General features: G+C 47.1%; 2 protein-coding genes across 6 annotated transcripts; one reads left to right on the top strand and one right to left on the bottom strand.

Annotated features, from left to right (window-relative positions):
- L2HGDH (L-2-hydroxyglutarate dehydrogenase) lies at positions 1–16,525 on the bottom strand. 3 transcript variants are annotated; one of them, XR_015702134.1, is made up of 11 exons: positions 16,411–16,525; positions 16,112–16,227; positions 14,096–14,247; positions 11,071–11,202; positions 8,725–8,887; positions 8,152–8,186; positions 6,446–6,613; positions 4,397–4,554; positions 3,002–3,133; positions 1,392–2,048; positions 1–295 (listed from the first exon to the last, which is right to left on the bottom strand). XR_015702134.1 is itself a non-coding variant. In XM_087746897.1 (10 exons), the coding sequence occupies exons 1-10, from the start codon at positions 16,506–16,508 to the stop codon at positions 1,853–1,855; spliced, it is 1,350 nt and encodes a 449-aa protein (XP_087603023.1). In that variant the 5' UTR covers positions 16,509–16,525; the 3' UTR covers positions 1–1,852. The 3 variants fall into 3 exon arrangements, 1 of the variants encoding a protein (XP_087603023.1); XR_015702135.1 differs by having other exon boundaries at positions 1,574–2,048; XM_087746897.1 differs by having other exon boundaries at positions 1–2,048.
- DMAC2L (distal membrane arm assembly component 2 like) lies at positions 16,525–20,731 on the top strand. Of its 3 annotated transcripts, XM_087746899.1 has the most exons (6): positions 16,563–16,626; positions 16,841–16,953; positions 17,058–17,150; positions 18,479–18,687; positions 19,547–19,718; positions 20,597–20,731. In XM_087746899.1, exons 2-6 carry the CDS (start codon positions 16,847–16,849, stop codon positions 20,709–20,711), a joined length of 696 nt encoding a protein of 231 aa, XP_087603025.1. In that variant the 5' UTR covers positions 16,563–16,626; positions 16,841–16,846; the 3' UTR covers positions 20,712–20,731. The 3 variants fall into 3 exon arrangements, with proteins under 3 accessions (XP_087603027.1, XP_087603025.1, XP_087603026.1); XM_087746901.1 differs by lacking the exon at positions 17,058–17,150 and having other exon boundaries at positions 16,525–16,568; XM_087746900.1 differs by lacking the exon at positions 17,058–17,150 and having other exon boundaries at positions 16,577–16,626.
- Positions 20,732–20,796: the final 65 nt, after the last annotated feature.

Here is a 20,796-nt window from a genome sequence, read left to right as displayed (position 1 = left end):
TTTACATTTTAATGCTCTTTATTCTGTTAATACATGTTAGGGCCACACCTCGTGTGGGAGGAAGTTGCTTTTGCAATCCTTTTGTAGTATTTACTGTTGACAGGCAACAAGTGGGGAGTGAAGATACGATTGTTCCATTGTGAAGATCGAACTTACACAGCCGCACGGCATTTTAGCGTTTGGAACATCTGAGTCTCTGTCTAGTGTTATTGCGGCTAAGAATAACGACGACAGGTTTTCTTCGAAGAGCTAATTATTTGAATTTCCAGGTTGCCCTTATATGGGAGTCACTTTTCTGGTAAAATAGATGTCACCAGGGAAAAAAGAAAAAGAATAAAAAAAGACAGGTTAAGCCCTTTCTCTCTCAAAAGTGGCTCAGCTCTGTACAGTAAAACCATCAGCTAGCACACCTGACCTCCTGTGCCAACACACTCCCTCACGCATGTCAGAGGAGTACAGAAAGTAACTTTGAAAAAAAAGAAGAGTATGGCAAATTGCCTGGTAGCAAACTACCCACAATTACCTGTATTACCCAACATCCTGTGAACATCTGCTTTAAAAGTATTCTCAAGTACTTTGTCCCTGGGGCCACATAATTCTTTTTTGTAGCAATTATGCAGAACACACCAAGAGACTCGGTTAGCTTGGTACCAAGCTTGTTTAACATCTCTCTCTAGTTTAAAGCACGTTCTCCGCACAGACTCCCTTCCAGGTGCACCTTTGATAAAACTTCAAATATCAGTAAGGGTTGAGAGGAGGACCCAGCACTTTCTAAGCCGTGTGGGAAACGCAGCCTTCCTGACTGGTTGCTGCTTGGGCTCCAAGGGAAGCAGCGTGCGGCATGACTCAATTGGGACAGGTTTCTGTAGCTTCCCTCCCTTCGCATTTGCTTTTACAAAGACCATTTCCACTGGATTGCTCAACATGCCGCACAGAGATAAGCTCCTTTTGCATTACCAGGATTCAAAGGAAAAGAAAACCAAAACCCACAACCACTGAAGTAGTTTCTGATCGGCGCTGACTTCCCAGATTTAATTTAAATGAAAAATGACTGTTCATGTATACATTTTCATTTCAGCTCTATAAGAAAAAAATAGAGACAGCTATCAGCGTATCTGAATTGCGTATCTAAATTGACTTGGATTTGGTAATCCCTTGTTAGGCTTATTTTTTTCTGAAATACTCTACACTCATGTAGAAGGCTCTGAATATTGTTTTCAGTCTCTGATAAAGCCCTTAATTCCGTATCAGCAGAACCCTTAAGCAGGGCTTATCCTTCTATCTCCATTACTTTAATGTAAGCTAGGGGACTGTAGGCTCCAATTTAAACGGAGCCGGAGAGAAAGCACACAGAGAGCCACCCCGTGCTTGTGGTTTTTCAGAGGACTGACCTCTTCTCCAGAGCGCGAGGAGGAGGCAATGTTTAGACCAGAGGCGTGGGAAGTCCGCGCGAGCAAGCCCGCCGCAGAGGCTCTTCCCGCTCCACCTCACGGCCCACTGCGGTCCCGGGAGACCCTCACGTTGTGCCTGGCACCAGCCCTTCCACAGGCTCCTCCTGCTCAGGGGAACAAACCTTTACTGCGAACGGGGCTCTTTGCTTCTTTCTTGCAGATGGCTGTCCCGCACCACATCCCACCAGGCACCGTAACTCCTTTATTCGCGAGGCTGAGAAGTTGTGGGCTGGCAAACATTTCAAATGCTGGTTTTGCACTGCACAGCTATACCAGCGCTGGTCTTGCAAGCAACACGTTGCCTGTTTTATCTTAGTCATTAAAGGCTGCAGAGTTCATTCAACGCAGACAAGCTGCTACACACACACGAGGGGTAAAACCGCACTACACCCGTCATTCATTCACAATTCAAATCTTCGCTTCACTTCATCTGCAATCATTTTTGCGATGGCAAGGGAGGAGGTAGCAGCAGGAGAAGGGGCATTTCTGACATGAAGAATTCTGCTTCCGATATCTCCGCTGCCTCCATCGAATACAAAGTCATCTACCAAATTTCCGTCACTGTCCAATGCTTGAGCTCTCACTCCAGAGGGACCCCTGCAAAATAAAGGAGGAGCTCACCATTAGAAGGAAAACGTTTTCTGAAGTCAGAAAATCAATTCTGTTCTGCCCTTGTGAAGGCACCCAGGGAAACAGTAAGGAAGGCAGACTGTGGAGTCAAAGCCCAGTCAGGCTTTTGGGGGAGCACAGGGAAGTGAACACTCGTGAGGCAGAGCGGGAGGTGTCTCGCAGTCGTTCCCGTAAAACAAGGGCAGGTAGCCAAGCAGAGGGGCAGGTAGCCAAGCAGAGGATCTTCTTTCCTGGTTGTGAAGTTACTCTCCTCCCCCCCCCCCCCCCCCAAACATGCCCCATCTTTTCAAAACGGAAACCCTTTGTTTTGAAATAGCCTTGTCAAACATGAATTTCATGCCAACGGTATACTGCCTGAGCTGGATAACTCCCTTTTACCATGCTCGAGCTTTTCATATTCTGGATTTTCTCCCCGCAAATGTCTGGACAGTTAAACCCACCTCCATGTACTTAAATGCCTCATCTTTCCTGACAAGTCTCTCCAGTTCCTTAGCGTTTCTAAACTCCTTTGAATTAGCTTCTCTCTCCACACAGTAAGAAGCTGAATACAATTTTAGTGAGACAATTAAACTAAGTCAATATTCACTCGGTAGCAACTCACAGTCTGGCTTCCCCTCTGGATTTCATTAGTGTTTTGCTTTCTTTGTGAACTCGGATTATGTTCAGGCTACTGAATGTGTCACCAGGATAAAGAAACCTTTTCTTTTTAGTGAATATGTCACAACTGTGAATTTCAGCCTATGGAGAGTGAAGAAAGTCACACAAATATTCATCAAACTTGCCTATATGCAAGGAAACACAATATAAAATGCCTTGGTAGCATATTGTGGTGGAGGAAGGGAGTGTGCTAATGCTACCTTTGTTACTGTTACAAATGATTTAACAAGCCACTGGGTGTTACTAACAGAAGTTTTCTTTACCTGAGTACATCATTGATGGTGACCTCAGGGATGAACTTCTGCAGTTGCTTCACCTGCGCGCTAAGGAAGCACGCTCTGTACATTTCGCTCAGTCCGTAGGACAAGTTTCTCAGCACGAGCTTCCATAACCCGCTGCAGAGAGAAAAAAAGAACTGCAGTAAGAACACATCTTCCATCATAAATGCAGCCATGTCAAACTAACGCTGCCTAAGAAGGCCGCAAATGCAACCGCATGGGGCAAAAGTTCCCATCCCCAACATCAGTAATCCAAGCGTGCTTTCCGCTTGAGAAATATTATGTTCGTCCTTCCCTGCTTCAGCCAACCTTGTTTACAGAGCTGTGTAACGTTGCATTTACATTCTTTCTCTGAGAATTAACTCTGAACTCCAGTCCTTCCTATGTCCAGGATTTTTCTCTGGCCCAGTCAAAGGGCAAGAGACTGAAAACCCGCATGCGCAAGGGCAGACAGACATGCCGCTTGAGACTTTTTTCCACAGTCATTCTGAAAAGATCCGTCACACTCCTAAAACCCTCAGCTTTCAGTCAACGGATCTTGCTGTGTCTTTGCAAACCTTGTTTGCTTGCTTTGCTTTCCTCAGGTCTTCCAGTACAGAAGCCTATAGGTAATGATCAAGATGCTTTCAAATCTTTACTTTAATAAACTGCATGAAGTTGAGGTGTTTGCCAGAAAGCTATTTTCCCGTTCCCTGACCTGTTTTTCAGTCTCTCCTTGGATCCTCCCCAATATTTTCACATTCTTTTTCAAGTCTAATTCCTAAAATTGAGCACTTGGTAATGGTCTGTCCAGCCCCTCATAGAGAAGCAAGATTTCTCTCGACTTCTACAGATCCGCTGTTCATTTGTGTTTGCAATTTTAGCAATGATTCCCAATTCCTCTGACACGCTTTCTACGACAGCTTCCCAGCCTGCGTTCGTGGCCCTTAACGTATTTCCTTGCACTTGGACATTTTTAAATGTATATTGATGTCTTATAAAGTTTCACAGGGCAATTCAGACCACTCTGTGTCCTCTCTTCCAAGCATCCTCTGCAGGTATTTTAATCACACTGTCTAGGCTGATTAAAATCTTACACTGCCTGGGACTAAAACCAGCCCTGGAAGAGCTCCGCTAGTAGCAACACGGCTCACCAGTGCCTTCCGATGAGCAGCCACATTCCCAGACCAGCTGAGACATGTCTTGGTAGTTTATGAAAATTCAAATATTAGATCACACGAAGTCAAGTGTTTTGGAGAAGTCCACCCTTATCAGCACAACTGTCTTTAAACACAGCAAAAACTTGGCAAAAGCAGGCTTTTTGACAAGAACTAGCTTCCATGACAGAACTAGCTGACATTGAAATAACTGCGTTCAGCAGACAAAAAGACAAGATATTACCTGTACATTACAGCATCTAAAAAGTCTCCAGTGCTGAAGTCAAACAATTTGTAGCCCTCTCGCTTAAAGGCCAGCACTGCATTAGGACCAAGCCAAACGCTGCCATCCATTCTTGGTGTGAAATGAAATCCCAGAAAAGGGAACCGAGGGTTGGGAACCTAAAGCGGGATACAACCGTTATTACAGCTGTTACAAACCAGGTCAGAGAAACAGCCGTGCAACCGCTCAAGTCACCAAACTCATCCAGGAAAGATGGAAAACACTTGCGAGGAGGAAAGTACAGACATTTACAGTTCATTGTGTGAGAGACTGAATAAACCAAACCGAAACACAGCAAAGGAGTTGTCCTCCCAATAAATGGAAATAACTATTCTTAAATAAAATAACTATTCTTAAATGAAAAAAGGAAGTAAATTTGCCATTTTATTTCCAATCTGTACAACAAAAGTGGAGCAATACGACCATACAACTGGCTCCTGCGCTGTTTTTTCTGCTTGTTAATTGTGCAGTTGCAGCACGTGAATAATTTAAAGCACTGAAGAAGAGAGCGGGGCCAAGACAGACTGCACCTCAGGTAAAAGCAAAACAAACAACAGGAAAAAAAAGTACGCATGGTTTCTCAGGATATAAATCAACCCACAACAAAACCAACGACGCACTAATGCTATTCACCAGTAGTAATTATACTGCAATAAAACAGGTTATAAAATATTAGGAAAACCTCACCATTCCTGTATTGCTCAAAACAACATGCAGTTAGCAAGCCTGATTAACGCTAATAATAAGTATCTGCAGTGTCTTTTTTGTTTGCGAATGGAATACAGTCTAATTGTGTGCGAAGGCTGCAACAGAAATAAGCTGTCTATATGCACACACAAGCATTAAACAAGCACAGAGCTGGCACTTCGAGATCTTCAGCTGTTTAGAAAAGGTGACTACAGAGGTGACTCTTATAGTCTGAAAATAAGCAAGCGTTGGGTATTTCTCAAAACCCAGTGTTGTTATGACTAGGAATTGCTTCAAGATGCGTTCCTTTCCTGTACTCAGCGCACTGTTTTTCCTGTTAAAAATATGCTTTTAATACTTTCAAAGCTTAGTGCAACCACTCCACAAACTACATTACATTTCTGGTAGTATATCACTGAGAATCATGCAATTTTCTAATCTTATTACCACATTTGGCCATAACAAAAATTCTCCAAGAGTACAGGCTGTCCTCACACAGCCGTGAAATGAGGCTGAAAGGTACCCTCCCACCCCAGCCAGTTCCTCCCTCCCATCCCAAGACAGGATCCTGAATCGTTCCCAGGTGAGAAGCGGTCAGACCGACATCCAGAGCCCAGGGTTCCACAGCTTCCCCAGGGCGACCTGCTCCAGCGTTTAGCAGGCAAATCGAAGCTCATATTCAGAAGGGTGGTATTTCAACGTACTGTGTGAATTAACTACCATCCTGCCCCAGGAATTCTCTCTTCTTGCTTGCTGTCGTCGCTTTCTGTACGGAATTGCTCCTCTTCATCACGCTATTTGTCTATATTAGATGGTAGAAAGCTTGTTCTTTTCCTCCCATGTCTATTTTTTGTCATACAAAGTAAAGCTAATTCAAAGATGAGGTTGGGAGGCAAATATCTAAATCCGAGCTTTGGGTATTAGCACACAAGATGAAACCCTACGTCTAAGTCAGTTATTATTTACTGTTGCCCCTCGCTGACTTCTGAATCCCGCCTACAGATTTATTTTATAACATGATGAAAGAAGCCAGGCTTTTGTGGCCATGTGGCTATCATGCTAAATGTTTCATTCTTTCCCTATTAAAAAAACAAGAACAAATAAAAAAAAAGACTCGCAATAATTTCCCACGTGGTACTTCTACCTGTTCCTCAAGAATTAGCCAAAACAAGCTGTCCTCTCAGAAAGCAACTGAATGTAGGTCCACATGTTGTGCATCGCTGTCTGGAGTCTAACAGAAACAACCACGTAATACTGCCCTTATTTCTGTAGCTTCAGCAGCTCTTAGAGTACACTGTGAAAGACAAACAAGAGAGTACGTACCGGATAAATATTTCCTTTAACCATATAGCACTTTTCTGGTTTTAGCACCAAATAATCGCCACGGAAGGGCACAATACGAGGTTCAGGGCTGCAGCCACTGATCTCGGACAGGCGGTCTGAGTAAAGTCCTGCACAGGTCACAATGTGCCGACAGTAGATTTCCTCACCCTGTGGGGAAAAAAAAACCAAACCAAACCAAAACACACAAAAATTCAACGTATCTACTAAAACCCACCCATCACCTACAAGCCTTGGAAAAAAATGAGTCAAGAGCAGCAGAAAGAAAACCAACCATATTTTCAAGAGGAGGCAGAAACATTTAATTGTTTCATTTAATTCTTTATAATATTCTCCTTTATTCCCTGGAGGAGAACTACCCTAACAAGGCAATTCATTGGGCAGGTAGGACTGGAAGAATCTTTATAGAAAAGGGGCAAGGAAGGGAAGAAAAAGCCAGAATAAAAAAGGAAACGTGTCATCAATTCTCAGACCACGTCCAGGTTCAATTCCCAGAACGCAGAGCCTCGTGCCTTACACGAGCACGCTTACCGTACAGGGCAGAGGCCCAGCGCTTCAGCGTCAAAGGCTCTGCTCCGCCAGCAAACCAAACCTCTCCCCCGGCACTCCCTCGCCGCCGCATCCTACAGAGCCCTGACGCCAGGCCAGCCCGCAGCTCCCGGGCCGGGTCTGCATGGCCAGCGGGTGCGCGATAGGTGGGGCAGCCAAGGAACCGCAAGACGTTCGGTGAAATACGGCTGTTACCAGATTTCACCCCACGCGCCAGGAGCGGTCACGCTACTGAACCGTAGGTTATCCAGAAAGCTACACAAGTTCATAGCACACAGTTACGGAGAGCTGTTAAATATCTAAACACCTTACCATCTAAACAAAATCGCAAACTATTATCCATCTAGCTAGCTAGCTCACAGTATTTGTTTTCAAATGCTATGGGGTTTTTCTCCAACTAAACATGTTTCCATAAAAATAATAAAATAATTTTTAAAATATCAGTATTTGGTGAGAGCATCTGACAGATTTTGGAAGCTACTCTTTAATGGAAGAGCAGGAACAGAACAAGAAAACAGCAGCACTAACTTTAAAAACTATTGGGGGGGGGGTGAGGTTGGTTTTTTTTGTTTGTCTTCCCCCTCCCCCCCCCCAAAGAAGAGCCCAGATCTTCTCTCCTGGAGATAAAGAGGTTACAACTACATTTCCTGTGCAGCATTAACTGACTTGCACCTATTTTACTAAATTAGCTTGTGGCTTTCTGATGATAAAACGATTCTAAATGCCTCCTTATCACTTTTATAGATGCTGAAGACCAAAAGCAAACATGAAAATAGGTGTTTCTCACCAAATGAATGTCATAAAAGGAGTCCTTGGAAACAACAAGCATAAGAACGTGCAAATAAAGAAGATGGTTGTCTGTATATGTCCCTTATAAGTCAGGCAGTAGAAAGAGAAAGTTATACTTCCATTATTATTCCCAGTACACAGTAAAATCTGAACACGCTCATATGCTTTGTCAAGAATTGATTGCAGTTGCTTTATAAAAGCAGTCCTAGATGACAGTGATCATGTTACTGAACAGCAGCTTTTAAACTTTTCTTAGAGAGCTGATTAATCCACCAGGACTCAACAAAAATTCTGAAGAAAAGGAGGAATAGCTTCCTGTTAAGCAATTTAATCTTCAACTTAGTTCTTACCTTTGAGTTCCTAACAATGACTGGGTATTTCAGCCCTGCAACAGAATTAGACAAGAGGAGGAATTAATGGAACATGTAACAGAAAACTGACTGAACAAGCAACTTGTCACGATTAAGGGTTCTTCCACTGGAAGATCTCCAAGCTATGGAGCAACTACTGTGAACATAACTGATATTGCTGGACATAACTGTATTTATGAATTAATAGCAGGGGGGGTTATTCTTCCATATGTGTACCAGCACCGATCCAACCCCCCTTCCAGGATAAACAAAAAGCACTATCACAAGAATACACATGCAATATTCAGCTAAATCTGATTTTCATAGGAGAGAATGACCTACTTCCTCTCTTTTACTGTGATTTTCTTGCATCGGCATTAAATGTTTCAGCTGAAGGGTGACCTGCCTGAGGAAAAAAAGTGAGCTTGCTCCATACTCTAACGTAATTTTGCCTTTTGTCTCTTCCCTATGAGACAGAAAGGTTCAGAAACGTCATTTCAGTTAAAGCAAATGTGTTTTGAACAAAATCTGCGGCAGGACTGGAGTAAATGGAGGGCAAAAAACCTGCCTTACCGTCTTCACTTTCTGAAGAACTTTCTTTAGCCATTTCCATGTTTGTAACTTCAAAATCAGTCAAGATCGTCCCGCCTGCTTCCTGGAAGTCTTCGGCATAGGACTGGGCCACTTGTTTATAATTCACAATGCCGGTATATGGCGAATCAAGGGCCATCAGACCCTGGAAGAGCATTAAGACACAGCAGGACAGTGAAGGCTGTATGTGGACTGTGGTCTTCAATGCAGCGAATATTTCATCTGGAATCGTGTGCATTGCCACTGAGAAGGGAGTACCGCTGTCTCCCCATCCCCGCCTGCTTGTTCCTACTCTCTCCGTGTGCCAGCTCCAGTGTTCGTGTTTGCTGACAACTAATATGGCGAAAACTACTTACGGTGGATTAAGTAAGCATAAACAAGTCTTCTTGACAGAGCGCTTAATGATAAAACAGGTTACCTAACCTTGGCTTCAGCTAATATATACTTGTTTTTCACCACACACTATGCAATTCCACCTTCAAACGGTCACTTGGGAGTTTTATCTGGTGCACGGCTGCTGCCAATGCCTCCTGCGAGGCTACAAGAGATCATCTCAACACCTCCTGCATTGCACATCACAGCGAAAAGTCTCTTCTGAATTAGACAACAGCCTATACTTCTCCTAGCAGAAAGCAAGGTTCAAGTCCAGTGTGTAGCTAGAATTTTTAATGTTTCCCAGAGATGTTTTACTATCTTTATACCAAAAAGGCTGTTTCTCACATAATTTTTATCATGCTAGATGGCATCACACTATTTTCCTAGTTTCAGCTATAAAAGAAGGATAGTAGGACTGCTTTATCTCAGAGGGATGCTGCAAGTGTAACTACACTAAAAGAATGTCACCCACTCCGATATTGCAAGAGCAGGGGCCGTTTACATGCCCAAGACAAGCAGAATGGTTGGTAAAACTGTATCTTACACAAAACTTCCCTCTCCACTTGATATATAGCGCAACGTTTTATGACACCACTCAAGTTCCCCTTGCTTACAAGGAAAGGACTCAGCTCAGGAAACCAAAGCAAATGAAGTAAAACCCATCTGAATCTACTCATTTGCAGAAGTAAATGCTCAGCTGGATCTTGAACATGCAAAGAATGCTTTAAGGAGCAGATATAAAATGTTTACAAGAAAAAAAGATTCCTCTCCAGAACATTTTTGCCTGTACCTACAACCACTCACGAGCAGTCAGTCATGCAGCTACACCAACAGCAAGCTGCCAGATGAAACGGTATGGGGAATTGACGTCCAGGTTTTCCTCTCACTCAAAGATACACTAAACACCAACAAACCTGTATTCCATAAACTACCCACGTTTCTCCTGCTGTGAAAATAAACACAGTGCTACCTACGTGCTACCTACGTGCTAGCTAACAATCACATGTGTAGGAAGCAACTGGATTGAAATTGGCTCGATCCAAATCCACGCTTACAGACGGGAAGGAATTTTCATTGCTGCACTATCAAGCTTTACTGTAAGTTAAATAATTTTAGTGGGAAGGAGCAGAATCACCTCGGCATAAACTCAGATATAGCAGCTCTAACCTGGGCAAAGGAGAATCTGCCTAGCAACCACAAAAGCACACAAGTAAGCACCTGCAAGGAGGAGGGGAAAAAAATTAAATAGAAAAAAAAAATAAAAATCAATCACTCCTTGTCATTGGTGGGACAACTGGTTTTTGTTCCTGAGCGCATACATCAGGGAGGGCACCTCTGTGTAAAGCTGGGAAAAGAATGAAGTCTGAACAACTCGTAGGCTCTGTCCATTTGCCTATCGAGTCCTGCACAGGGACTAAGGGACTAGAGAGTCTCCTACTTTGACTCAAATAATTCTGATTCCTTTTGTAGGCAGCAAGTGAAACGGATTACCTGCTCTCTAATTTGTGAACGCGGCCCTTACGAAACAGCCAGCACATCGTTTGCAACTAGTGCAGCAGCAGCTCTTCATGACTTCAGCACACGGAGAACTGAGGAACTATGAACTGACGAGCAAGAGAACGAGAACGGGCGGGCAGGAGAAACCTCAGGTGAAAGTACGCGTCACCAAGGAAGATTCTGCAGGCTCACCTTACGTTGTGCTGGACCTGGTCTGAGGTGTATGTAATGCAAATGCATACGAAGGACTGGGCTTAGCTAAAATGTTCCAGAAATAAATGGATACTTTTTTTTTTTTTTGGCAATTATATTTCTTCTGGGTTTTCAGGCTCTTTTCAACTTGTCACCCATGCAAATTACCTCAAGGCCAGAAACATATTTGTGTTAAATTAAAAAATAATGTCACTTGAGAAACAGAGGTCTTATACGCCAAATAAAAATAAGCAAATCCCTTACCCTGCAGAAGGGTTCTTTTGCTTGTATTTCTTTTGCTCCAATCAGTTTCAGCCCTCGGACGTTGTTCTGCAGCCCTCTTTCGTATAGAGCTTTGAGTCTTGGAATTTCATCTTGTTCAACGGCTACAATTAGCTTCAGAAAAAGATAACAAGGCACACCAGTGAGCAAAATATACAAAGCCAGTTCAGGTTTGGCATCAAGCCCAAGCTAACAAGCAAGCAATAGTGAAAAAGTGAACAGTGAAATATAATTCAAGGGGGGAAAAATGTGGTTTGTGCCATTAGTTGCACAGGATTCTATACATTCTGGAGGAGAGAAGGCTGGGGGAGGCCTTATAGCAGCCTTCCAGTACCTGGAGGGGGCCTACAGGAAAGCTGGAGAGGGACTTTTTACAAGGGCACGTAGTGACAGGACAAGGGGTAACGGCTTTAAACGGAAAGAGGGGAGATTTAGATTAGATCTAAGGAAGAAATTCTTCACCACGAGGGTGGTGAGGCCCTGGCACAGGTTGCCCGGCGAAGCTGTGGATGCCCCCTCCCTGGCAGCGCTCAAGGCCAGGCTGGATGGGGCTTTGGGCAGCCTGGCCTGGTGGAAGGTGTCCCTGCCCGTGGGACATGGAGGCTGGAACCAGATGAGCTTTAAGGTCCCCTCCAACCCAAGCCATTCTGTGACTCTATGAAATACCTATTATTACTGAGAAAGCACTAATAAATTAAAGAAAGTGAAAAGCAAACGTTAAACTGTAGTTTAAGTTACTATCAATGGATAATATTTGCTAAAAGTACCATAAGACTACAAATCTGGACGTGAGAGAATATGATTTTAAAGAGCCACTAGGACGCTTCCAAAAATAAAACTGCACTTAACCCAAGATGTACAAATCTCAGTCTCGATAAGAGAATAAGAACATGTTCTGACGTGTCATCTAAACTGAATTGTACCAGCTTCCCTTCATTTAACCACGTAGTGAGGTCATAACAAGAGATTTATGCAGACTACAAATTATCTGTGCCAGGTTTGCACAGACCATACTACTTCCAGGCCTAGCTCAGGTCTGGCAACACAGGCACCTTGGCATTGAGAAGGCACTAAGTTCTCCAAGTCTGGGGCTGCCTCATGTAAAACCAGCTGCAAAGCCTCAACGTCATCTTCCCTGGAATAACAGAAGGGAAGATGGCGCAGAAGTACACAAATTCAGTGCCAGCAAAGGACCAACGATGCTGCTGGGTCAGGGCTAGCCCAGCCCAAGCCCAAATCGACTCCTACAGAGCCCATCACCCGTCTTGGGGCTTTGAGTTGAGAGCAGGCTTGTAACTGCAGGTGAATTGCTGCACAAATCCACAGTGCCATCTTGTGACCAGCGCTACAGCGCAGGGAGCACAGCCGGAGCACAGCCGGGCCAGGGCAACCACCACCCGCATTGATGCAGGGTCCATCCACGCTGCCACATTCAGGGGATCTCTGCCCTGCACCCCAGAGCTGGGAGAGATCTGCACCCAGCTCTCAGTGGGTGCTGAGCGAGGAGGCCTCGAAGCGACGCTTGTCACATCAGAGAGGGTCTGCAGCGCACTTTTAAGGGAAAGGCTCATGTTATCCAAGACGTTTATGAGCAGCCTGGAAAGGGGCAGGGAGGCGATAAAGTCAGATGGTGGTTTAGAGTGACTCAAGGTGGTTCAGACAAGAGCTGACTGTAAAGAACTGCTGAGGGACCTTCCGAGGTGAACGAGAAACTAACAAAATGGGAGATGAAATTCAATGCTGATAAATGTGAAGCAATGACCGTAGAAGTCTTAGCCTCGCGTACAAAATGATGGAATCCTCGTTCAAAGTTATCACTCAGGACTGAGATCTTGGGGCTAGGACAGACAATCCTGTGGAAACATCAGCTCAATGCCTAGTGACAACAGAAGAGCCCTAAATTGAATGTTAGGAATAACTAGGAAAAGAATACAGGATAACACAGAGAACTCTACGATTTCATTGCGAAAATCCAGAGTCTGACCACACCTCGAAGGCTGTGCACAGATGCCGTCCTCATCTTGTATCAAAGATGCATTAAACCAGAAACGGTTCAGAGAACAAAGACAGGGTGGGGAGAGCCCAGAAAAAGCTTCTCTGAGAGGAGTGACTGAGCAGACTGAGAGTCACCAGCCAGCAGGGACGACTTTGGGGGTGGAGGGGATATAAAATTATGCGCAACTTGGACAGCGTGAGCACAGATCAACTGCTCGCCACCTCTCCCCACACAAGGGTTAGGGGCCGTCAGATGAAGCTTGTAGGAGCCAGGTTCAAAATGACGTAACTCTTCACGCAGTGGGTTGTTGATCTCTGGAACTGCTCGTCAAAGCGTGCTCTGATGCAAAGCTTTGAATTGAAAAGCACTTGGAAGAGAAATCCATTGAGAGTCACTACAGACAAAACAGATCGGGCTCAGAAAATAACCAGAGCTGAAAATAGTTGGAAGCTGGGTGAATTAATAATTTGCTTGTCCTGTTCTCATTCCTTCCTGGGTTTCTGTTTATAGACGCTTCCAGAAACAGGACACAGGGCTGGGCAGACCTGAAGCTGAATCAGTCTTCTGCCCTCAGCATTTCAGGCTCTGTCAGCTGGATGTAACATGGCATAACTGCACAGAGCTGGGTCACATCTGGAGCTGTTTTCAAGTCACCGTGTCTTTTCAGAGCCCGATATGCCAAGAAGCATGGCATGCACATACTGAGAGCCTTTGTGTTCCTTGGAGCTAGTGGCTCGACACGGGTGCCCCTCCTGGCTTCCGCTGTTACCTGGGCTATCTCAGCTCAGCCCCCAGATAAGGAGAATTATTATTTTGGCCCAGAAAAGGAACTGATTTGAGTTACTGGAAAGAAGAACACAAAAAGGCACATTCATCCTGAAGGCAGTAAGTGTTGCAGAAACTCACCTCTTGGGAGAAAGACCACAACCAGGCCTATGCTATACACCGTAACATACATTATACAGTCTCAGTTTCCAAAGGTAAAGTAAGAACACGCAGCAGTTCCTATACCTTCCCACACTGTTTGTATGGTATGCCCTTCTGGTCACAGTACTCGTAGCAGAGGGCTGCACCCTGCACACACAGCTTAGCTTTCAGAGATCCGGGTTTGTAGTAAATTCCACTGTGAATCACACCGCTGTTATGTCCACTCTGGTGATGAGCTAAATAGAAAGAAAAAGGCATTAGTAAAATACACGTTCCCATGATTGGTCCATACCTTAATTACTTCAGCTGTCAGAAGAGCGAGCAATTTGAGGTACTGCCCTCAATCAGCGTTACAACAAGAGATGCTCAAATAAGGTAACTGCGCAGCAAACACAATTCGTCCCTTGGTCTCAAAATGCTAGAAAAATACTGACACAGCAAGACCTAGTTAATAATGAACATCACAGCTTGCAATGTGTTGAATAAACAGGGGAAAGAAAAAAAAGAAAAAAAAAACCACACAAGTTTTTCCTCCAAGAGCCACAACTGCAGGCCAATTAATCAAAATTTTCTACATGTTAAAATTAATTTTAAGAAACTCAATTTTTAAAATGAAAGGCATTCTCAAAGGCCTCATCTAACATAATGCCTGTGCAATCCTCAATTTCTTTGGACGTGCTGGCAGGCCTGGGAGGCTTTTCAAGTATTTGTGAACCAGATTAGGTTGCTATCTCCTCTTTGTAACTAAGTAAAATAGAGGTGAAAAATATAAACATTTTCGTTGAAGTAATTTGGGCAGGTTCTCCCTCTTAACATATTGACTCCCAAAGGTCATTCCTGCTTCGCACTCACACAACTGTTTAAGGACTTCATGTTTGTCCTGTCTTGGGGATAAAAAGCCACTTCATATCACACGTGTAACATCTCAAGAGCAACGTAGAGCCTGGCTGATGGAGCTATTAGAAGCGAGAGCTTGGGCTCACAGGTCTTATTCTGAGTTAGCCACCAACGTGATCCCTTGGGGCTGCTCCTGCCTACCCTGAGTGACTGGGTATCTGCACAAGCACTTGGTGTGAAAAGACTGCTACGATGAACCTGTGCTCGTACTTGAGCGAGCCCGAAAAGCTTTCAAGGAAGCAACAGGGCTCGTTCTTCCTTATTTCAAAGCCAGGACAGATGCCCAAGTGCAGAGTGCCTCAAGATTTCCTGCGTAAGCAAGCAACTCTGGGAGCTGTGCCATTTTACTCCGGCTAACGCTGGGTCGGTAACGAGCAATATCTTCCCAGTTATCCCTGTGTTAGTTCGTTACCTTCGACCTGCCACGCAAATGACAGCACCTTGCAGGGCACGTACAGGGATATCCAGAAACGCGGGGCAAATGACTGTGGTTTACAGTTCTGGCCATTAACAGACAGGTGTAGACTTTGCCCAGCAGCTCCCAGACATTTTTAGGCAGCTCTGCTTCCTGACCTTCCCTCTCCACCCACCAACCATCGCTGTTTGCTGTTCAGTCTCCCCCTCACACCCCACCAAAAAGCCATCCCGGCACCGTTTCTCAGCTCGCCCTCCCTGCCTCCTGCTCCGTGCAGCACTACGCCAGACCTGCCCTCCTCCCTTTGCGATCTGCGCTGCTCCTCACTCCAGTCGTTCACCCTCCTCCTCCTTTTCCCCGACCCCCCTGCTGCTGCTGGAGCCCCAGACCAGTAAGACCTGCCGCTTCCAAACCGTGAAGCGGCAACGTTCAGTCTTTTCTTAACTTGAAGTCCTAACTTGAAGTCCCAGCAGCGAAGCACAGGCTGGTGACAGCTCTGCTTCCCCACTGAAGGACGCGTCCCTGGGCGAAGGGAGAAGGAGATCCCCCACGGGGGCAAAGCCGGCGGCGCCCGGGAACGGAGATGCTCTTCCCGGATGGGGGGAATCCATCGCCCGCTTCAGCGACAGGGGCAGATGCTCTCCCAGGGCTGCTCGCCCACCCGAAAGCAGAGCTTCCCTTCGTGAAACACCGAGGTTTTGGTGAGTGCGTGCTTCAGTGAAGATTTCCGACAGACGGACGCCAGGTAACCCGAACACACGGCCGAGGCAGACACAGCGGCACCGTACCCAGCTCCGTCTCCTTCTCCAGCACGGCGAAGGCGAGTGAGGGGTGCCGCCGGACGAGCTCCCGGGCGGAGGCCAGCCCCACGATTCCCGCGCCCACCACCGCCACGTCGAAAGTGCTGCACGGAGACAGACACGGCCGTGAGCTCGCCCCGGCGGCCGTCCCGGGGGGCAGCCCGCCTCCCGCCCCGACCCCGACGGGAGGGCGACGGCCCGGCCCCGTCCCGCCGCGGCCGCTCTCCCGCCGTGAGGGGAGGGCTGCGGGGGCGCGGGCAGGGCCCGCTCCCGCCCCGCGGCCTCACCTTCGCTGGCGGCGCTGGGCTCGCCACAGCGCCGCGGCCCCGCCGCCGCCGCCCGCCCGCCGCCGGAGCAGCCCCGCTGCCGCCGCCGCCGCCGCCATCTTGGGGGCGGTGATCCCCAGCGGGCCGGGCTCCTCCTCCGCGCCCGCTCCGCGGCGGCGGTGAGGGTCGGGACGGGACGGGTCGGGTCGGGTCGGGTCGAGTCGGCCTCCGCGTACGGTTCGTCTGCTTGGCGCCTTGGGAGGGGACCCCGGGAGGGCGGCGGTGGGGCCTCCCCTCAGGGCGCTGACTCCCCCTGCAGCCGTCGTTCCCGCTGGGCTGACAGACCCGGTTAGGCCTTGCGGGGAAGGCGGGGGCGGGCCGGCCGTCCTGCTGCTCCGGGAGCTGGCGCTGCGAGTGACACCTCCCGCTCCCCTCTCTCCTCTTCTTCAAGAACACGATGCTGTGGGGAAAACTCGGGCAGCCGGTGCGCGGCCTCGGCAAGCTGCTGCCGCCGCCGGGCGCCTGCAGAGGCTTCTGGGGATGGCTGAATGCCGTGTTCAACAAGTAAGAGCGAGCGGGTGTGCACCGGTCGGTTAACGGGGCTCGCTGCAGGCTGCGTGAAGCAGGGAGCTAAGTCCAGGACTGGAGACAACGTCTTCTGTTATCAGCGCTCTTCGCTTCCCCCGGATTGCGTGCGGATGCTTGGCAGGGGTCGTTCCGTACCTGTTCCCCGTTGCAAAGCTGTGGCCTTGCGGAGGAAGGTGTGTGCTCTGCTCCCCTCGCCGCCTGGCCGAGGCACCATGGCCAGGAGGGTTCTCGCCCTAAACGCCGGCCTGCCTTTGCCCCCGGCTGCGTTTAAGCCAGCAGCACAACCATGGCCCCTTTACTTTAGAGCACAAGGCTGGGGAGGAGCGGCTGGGGGAGCTGGGGGGGCTCAGCCTGGAGAAGAGGAGGCTGAGGGGAGCCCTCATCGCTCTCTGCAACTGCCTGAAAGGAGGCTGGAGCCGGGGGGGGTCGGTCTCTTCTCCCCAGGAACAAGCGATGGGACGAGAGGGAACGGCCTCAAGCTGCGCCAGGGCAGGGTTAGGTTGGATATTAGGAAAAAATTCCTCCCGAAAAGGGCTGTCAGGCCCTGGCCCAGGCTGCCCAGGGCAGGGGCTGAGTCCCCATCCCTGGGGGTATTTAAAAGCCGGGGAGATGTGGTGCTGAGGGCCATGGTTTAGTGGTGGCCTTGGCAGTGCTGGGGTAACGGTTGGACTTGATGATCTTAAAGGTCTGTTACAACCTTAACGATTCCATGATTCTACTTATTCCAAAAAGCATCTAACCAACCCATTGTTTACAATGTGATTCAGCCACACAAGGGTTTCACATTTACTTTTAGAAAGATAAAGCCTTTCTCTGTGAAACTCCCTCTGCCCATAACTTTTGCCAGTAGCTAATAGCGTTGCCTTACCTCTTCTAGTTCTGTGGAAAGGGTTGCGTGGTGTAGCTGCTTGCTGTAACGGGGCGGGAAGCTCAGCCAGGCAGGAGTCTTCCACGTCTCCGCTTCTGTCTGCGGCATTGCTCACCAAAGATGTCCTTTAACTGAATGGGTCCAGGGATTTTAACTAATTAATTGCTGAAGTGTCTCTTTTTGAAATATTGTAATTGTTGAGAAGGCGGCTTCAGGAATGACAGACATGTGACAGGCAATGTCCAGTTTTTATATAATCAAAATACGTTTGAGGGATGAATTTGCAATTGTTGTAAAGCCTTACTTTGGGTAGAGAAAGACATTTTTTATCTCTCCTTAGAGACATGGAACGAAACAATCTATTCGAAGGGTTAACACATGCCAAGTCAAATTGCATTTGTATTCTTTCTTTTTTTTACCAAAAGTAACTGCCATTTAAAACAAGTTTAAAAAAACCTTATGCCAGACAATCCAAATAATTATACGCAAACCAATTCCAGTAAATCGTATTCTTACTTTTCTGACATCTTGTCGCACACCCCCCCAAATATTTGTTGTGCAGTATTATTATCGTAAAGCCAATAAATCTGCCGCGTTCCAGAAACCGTGCGAATGCTCTTTCTGTCTTGGCAGAGTGGACTACGAACGCATACAAGCCGTCGGCCCTGACAGGGCAGCTTCAGAATGGCTGTTGCGATGTGGTGCCCTGGTGCGCTACCGAGGCTACCAGAAATGGCAGCAGGACTACAACGGCCTCCCAACGGGGCCCCTGGGGAAATACAAGATAGAGGCAATTAATGCCACGGACTCGTGCATCATGTACAGAGGATTTGACTATTTGGGTAATGTAGACGCAGCTGTGCAAAGATCATACTGATCGGTCTTTGTTCTTCCAGTTGCATCAAAACATGAATAACTGGGTCATTTTCTCATTCCTTAGTAAGACAGAGAGAAATGTTTTGCAATTTTTTTTTTTCTTTTTTTTTTTTTCTCCTTAAAACGGCTCTACAAATATTCAGCAGCACTTAAGATTTTGCTGGAGGTGTGGTGTGGAGCAGAAAGAGATTGGGAACTTCACCAGCCCTTCCCTGAAGTGACAGCCGCACTAAGGAGGCGCGACACAGATTTGCTAGTTCATTGAGTTCATAGTTAAGTCGCTGGCAGCAAAAAGCACTACTTCAAATATTCTTTTTCTTCTAAGCCAAGTGATGTTTTTGGTGTCTGTGAAGTCATAATACAGCCTGTGAAGGCATTTATGATGTCTTCAAAGACAAAAAAAAAGCAGAACGCTCTCAGTTTCTTACAAAATAAAAAAGAGATTGTTTCAGGTCTCCTCTAAATAACAAAAACCAAAATGGGGAACAGACCGTTTTATTTTTTTATTGGCAGGGGACCTTGAATTTCCTGCATTATTATGTTCCTATTTCAGAGTCATTGTTTATCTCCCAGACTTGCAGAGGGTTTTTTTTGTTACTTGCCCACGTCAAAGCTCTTAGAGTCTTACCATAAGGATACAAACCCTGGGGTTTTCATATGTTTGAAGTCCCATAAAGGGGCTTTGGAGCGTCAGCGTGCATCACTGTACAGGGGAGCATGTTGCCGTGTGGTTTTGGAGGTAGCTACTAAATTGGCGAGTGAGAACCTAACGGGCAGGGGTTGTTCCTGGGGTTCTGAAGCGAGTACTCGTTTTGGTTTTTCCAGATGGTCTTGAACACGTTACAGAAATCACACTGCAGAAGTGTATTTACATACAGGACGAGTGCCTGCAGCGGCTCAGCGAGACGAAGAATCTCCAGAAGAGTCTCCTCCAGCTGAAGATCATTTCCTGCGGGAACGTCACAGATAAAGGCATCATTGCGCTTCACAAGCTGACGTACGTGAACTGCCGAGGTCTTCTTGCTCCCTCGCTCTTCCCAGCCCGCGGTTTGGGGGTTGTGTTGACCAAAGGGCTGGAGTCCGAGCGTTCCTGGGCTGCTCCAGACGTGCGCGGGGCTGGGGGGTGGCTGGGCTGGGGACTGACCTGAACGACAGCCCCGGGGGGACCGCACTGCCGCTGCAGGGAACGGTTCTTCAAGCGTGGTTGCAGACGGTGTCGTGGATAGCTCTGAAATGACGCGCGGCTTAACGTACGCGTGTTAGTCAGCCCTTTAAGGCTGGTGCCGGGGAGCTGCCTAGCGCTGAGGCCTGCAGCTGAGAACGCCAGAAGCGTCCGCTGCGGCACGTGAACCCGTAGTCGCGCTGCTGCCTTCAGAGTGGAGCACGGCATCTCCCGCTGCCTCCTGAAGGGACTTGGGCAATGTTGATTGCCGCACAAATGAGAGCAGGACACGTGCTCTCTGCCGACACCACCTCTGCCAGAGCAGTGAATGCGTGCGGCTGCCTTTCACGTTAGCCCACGAGCTGGGTTTTGCTTGAGAAGAAGTCATTAACGACCACCTTGGTTTCTACTCCTGACCCCGCTGCTGCAGTTCCTCTCCAGGGCAGGCTTTGACGGCGTCCTGTAACTTTTATTGCCTTCCTACGCCTCACGCTGCCGCTGTGGGGGGTCCAGGATCTCTTTTTAAGCTGTGTAGAAGGACTGAAATTCCAGTGAGCTAAAAACTTTTAAGCACCCACTTCAGAAAGAACCTTCCATTAGAAGCAGTAACCTTTTGAAATACTCAAAATAACGATGGTAGAGTAATCCTTTGTCTGATTTCTGTGTCAACAGTTAAATAGCAGTTGCTGACTTTTCTTTTTAAATATTTATAGGAACCTTGAATATTTGTATCTGAGTGACCTTCCCGGAATAAGAGAGAAAGAAACTACTGTTCGCATCCTTCAGCAGGCACTGCCAAACCTGGAGCTGGAGCTGGATTTGGAATAAACACAATTGCACAGAATTGAGACGTATTTGATGTCCTAGTATTTATCGTATGTCACATAAATTAAGGTGTAGGCTCTACTGTATT

This window comes from Nipponia nippon, unplaced genomic scaffold (assembly GCF_047370975.1).
Source record: "Nipponia nippon isolate SJK-2023a ecotype South Korea unplaced genomic scaffold, ASM4737097v1 scaffold_11, whole genome shotgun sequence".
NCBI lineage: Eukaryota > Metazoa > Chordata > Aves > Pelecaniformes > Threskiornithidae > Nipponia > Nipponia nippon.
Note: the sequence above shows the minus strand (reverse complement) of the source record. Positions and strands in the feature narration are given on the sequence as shown.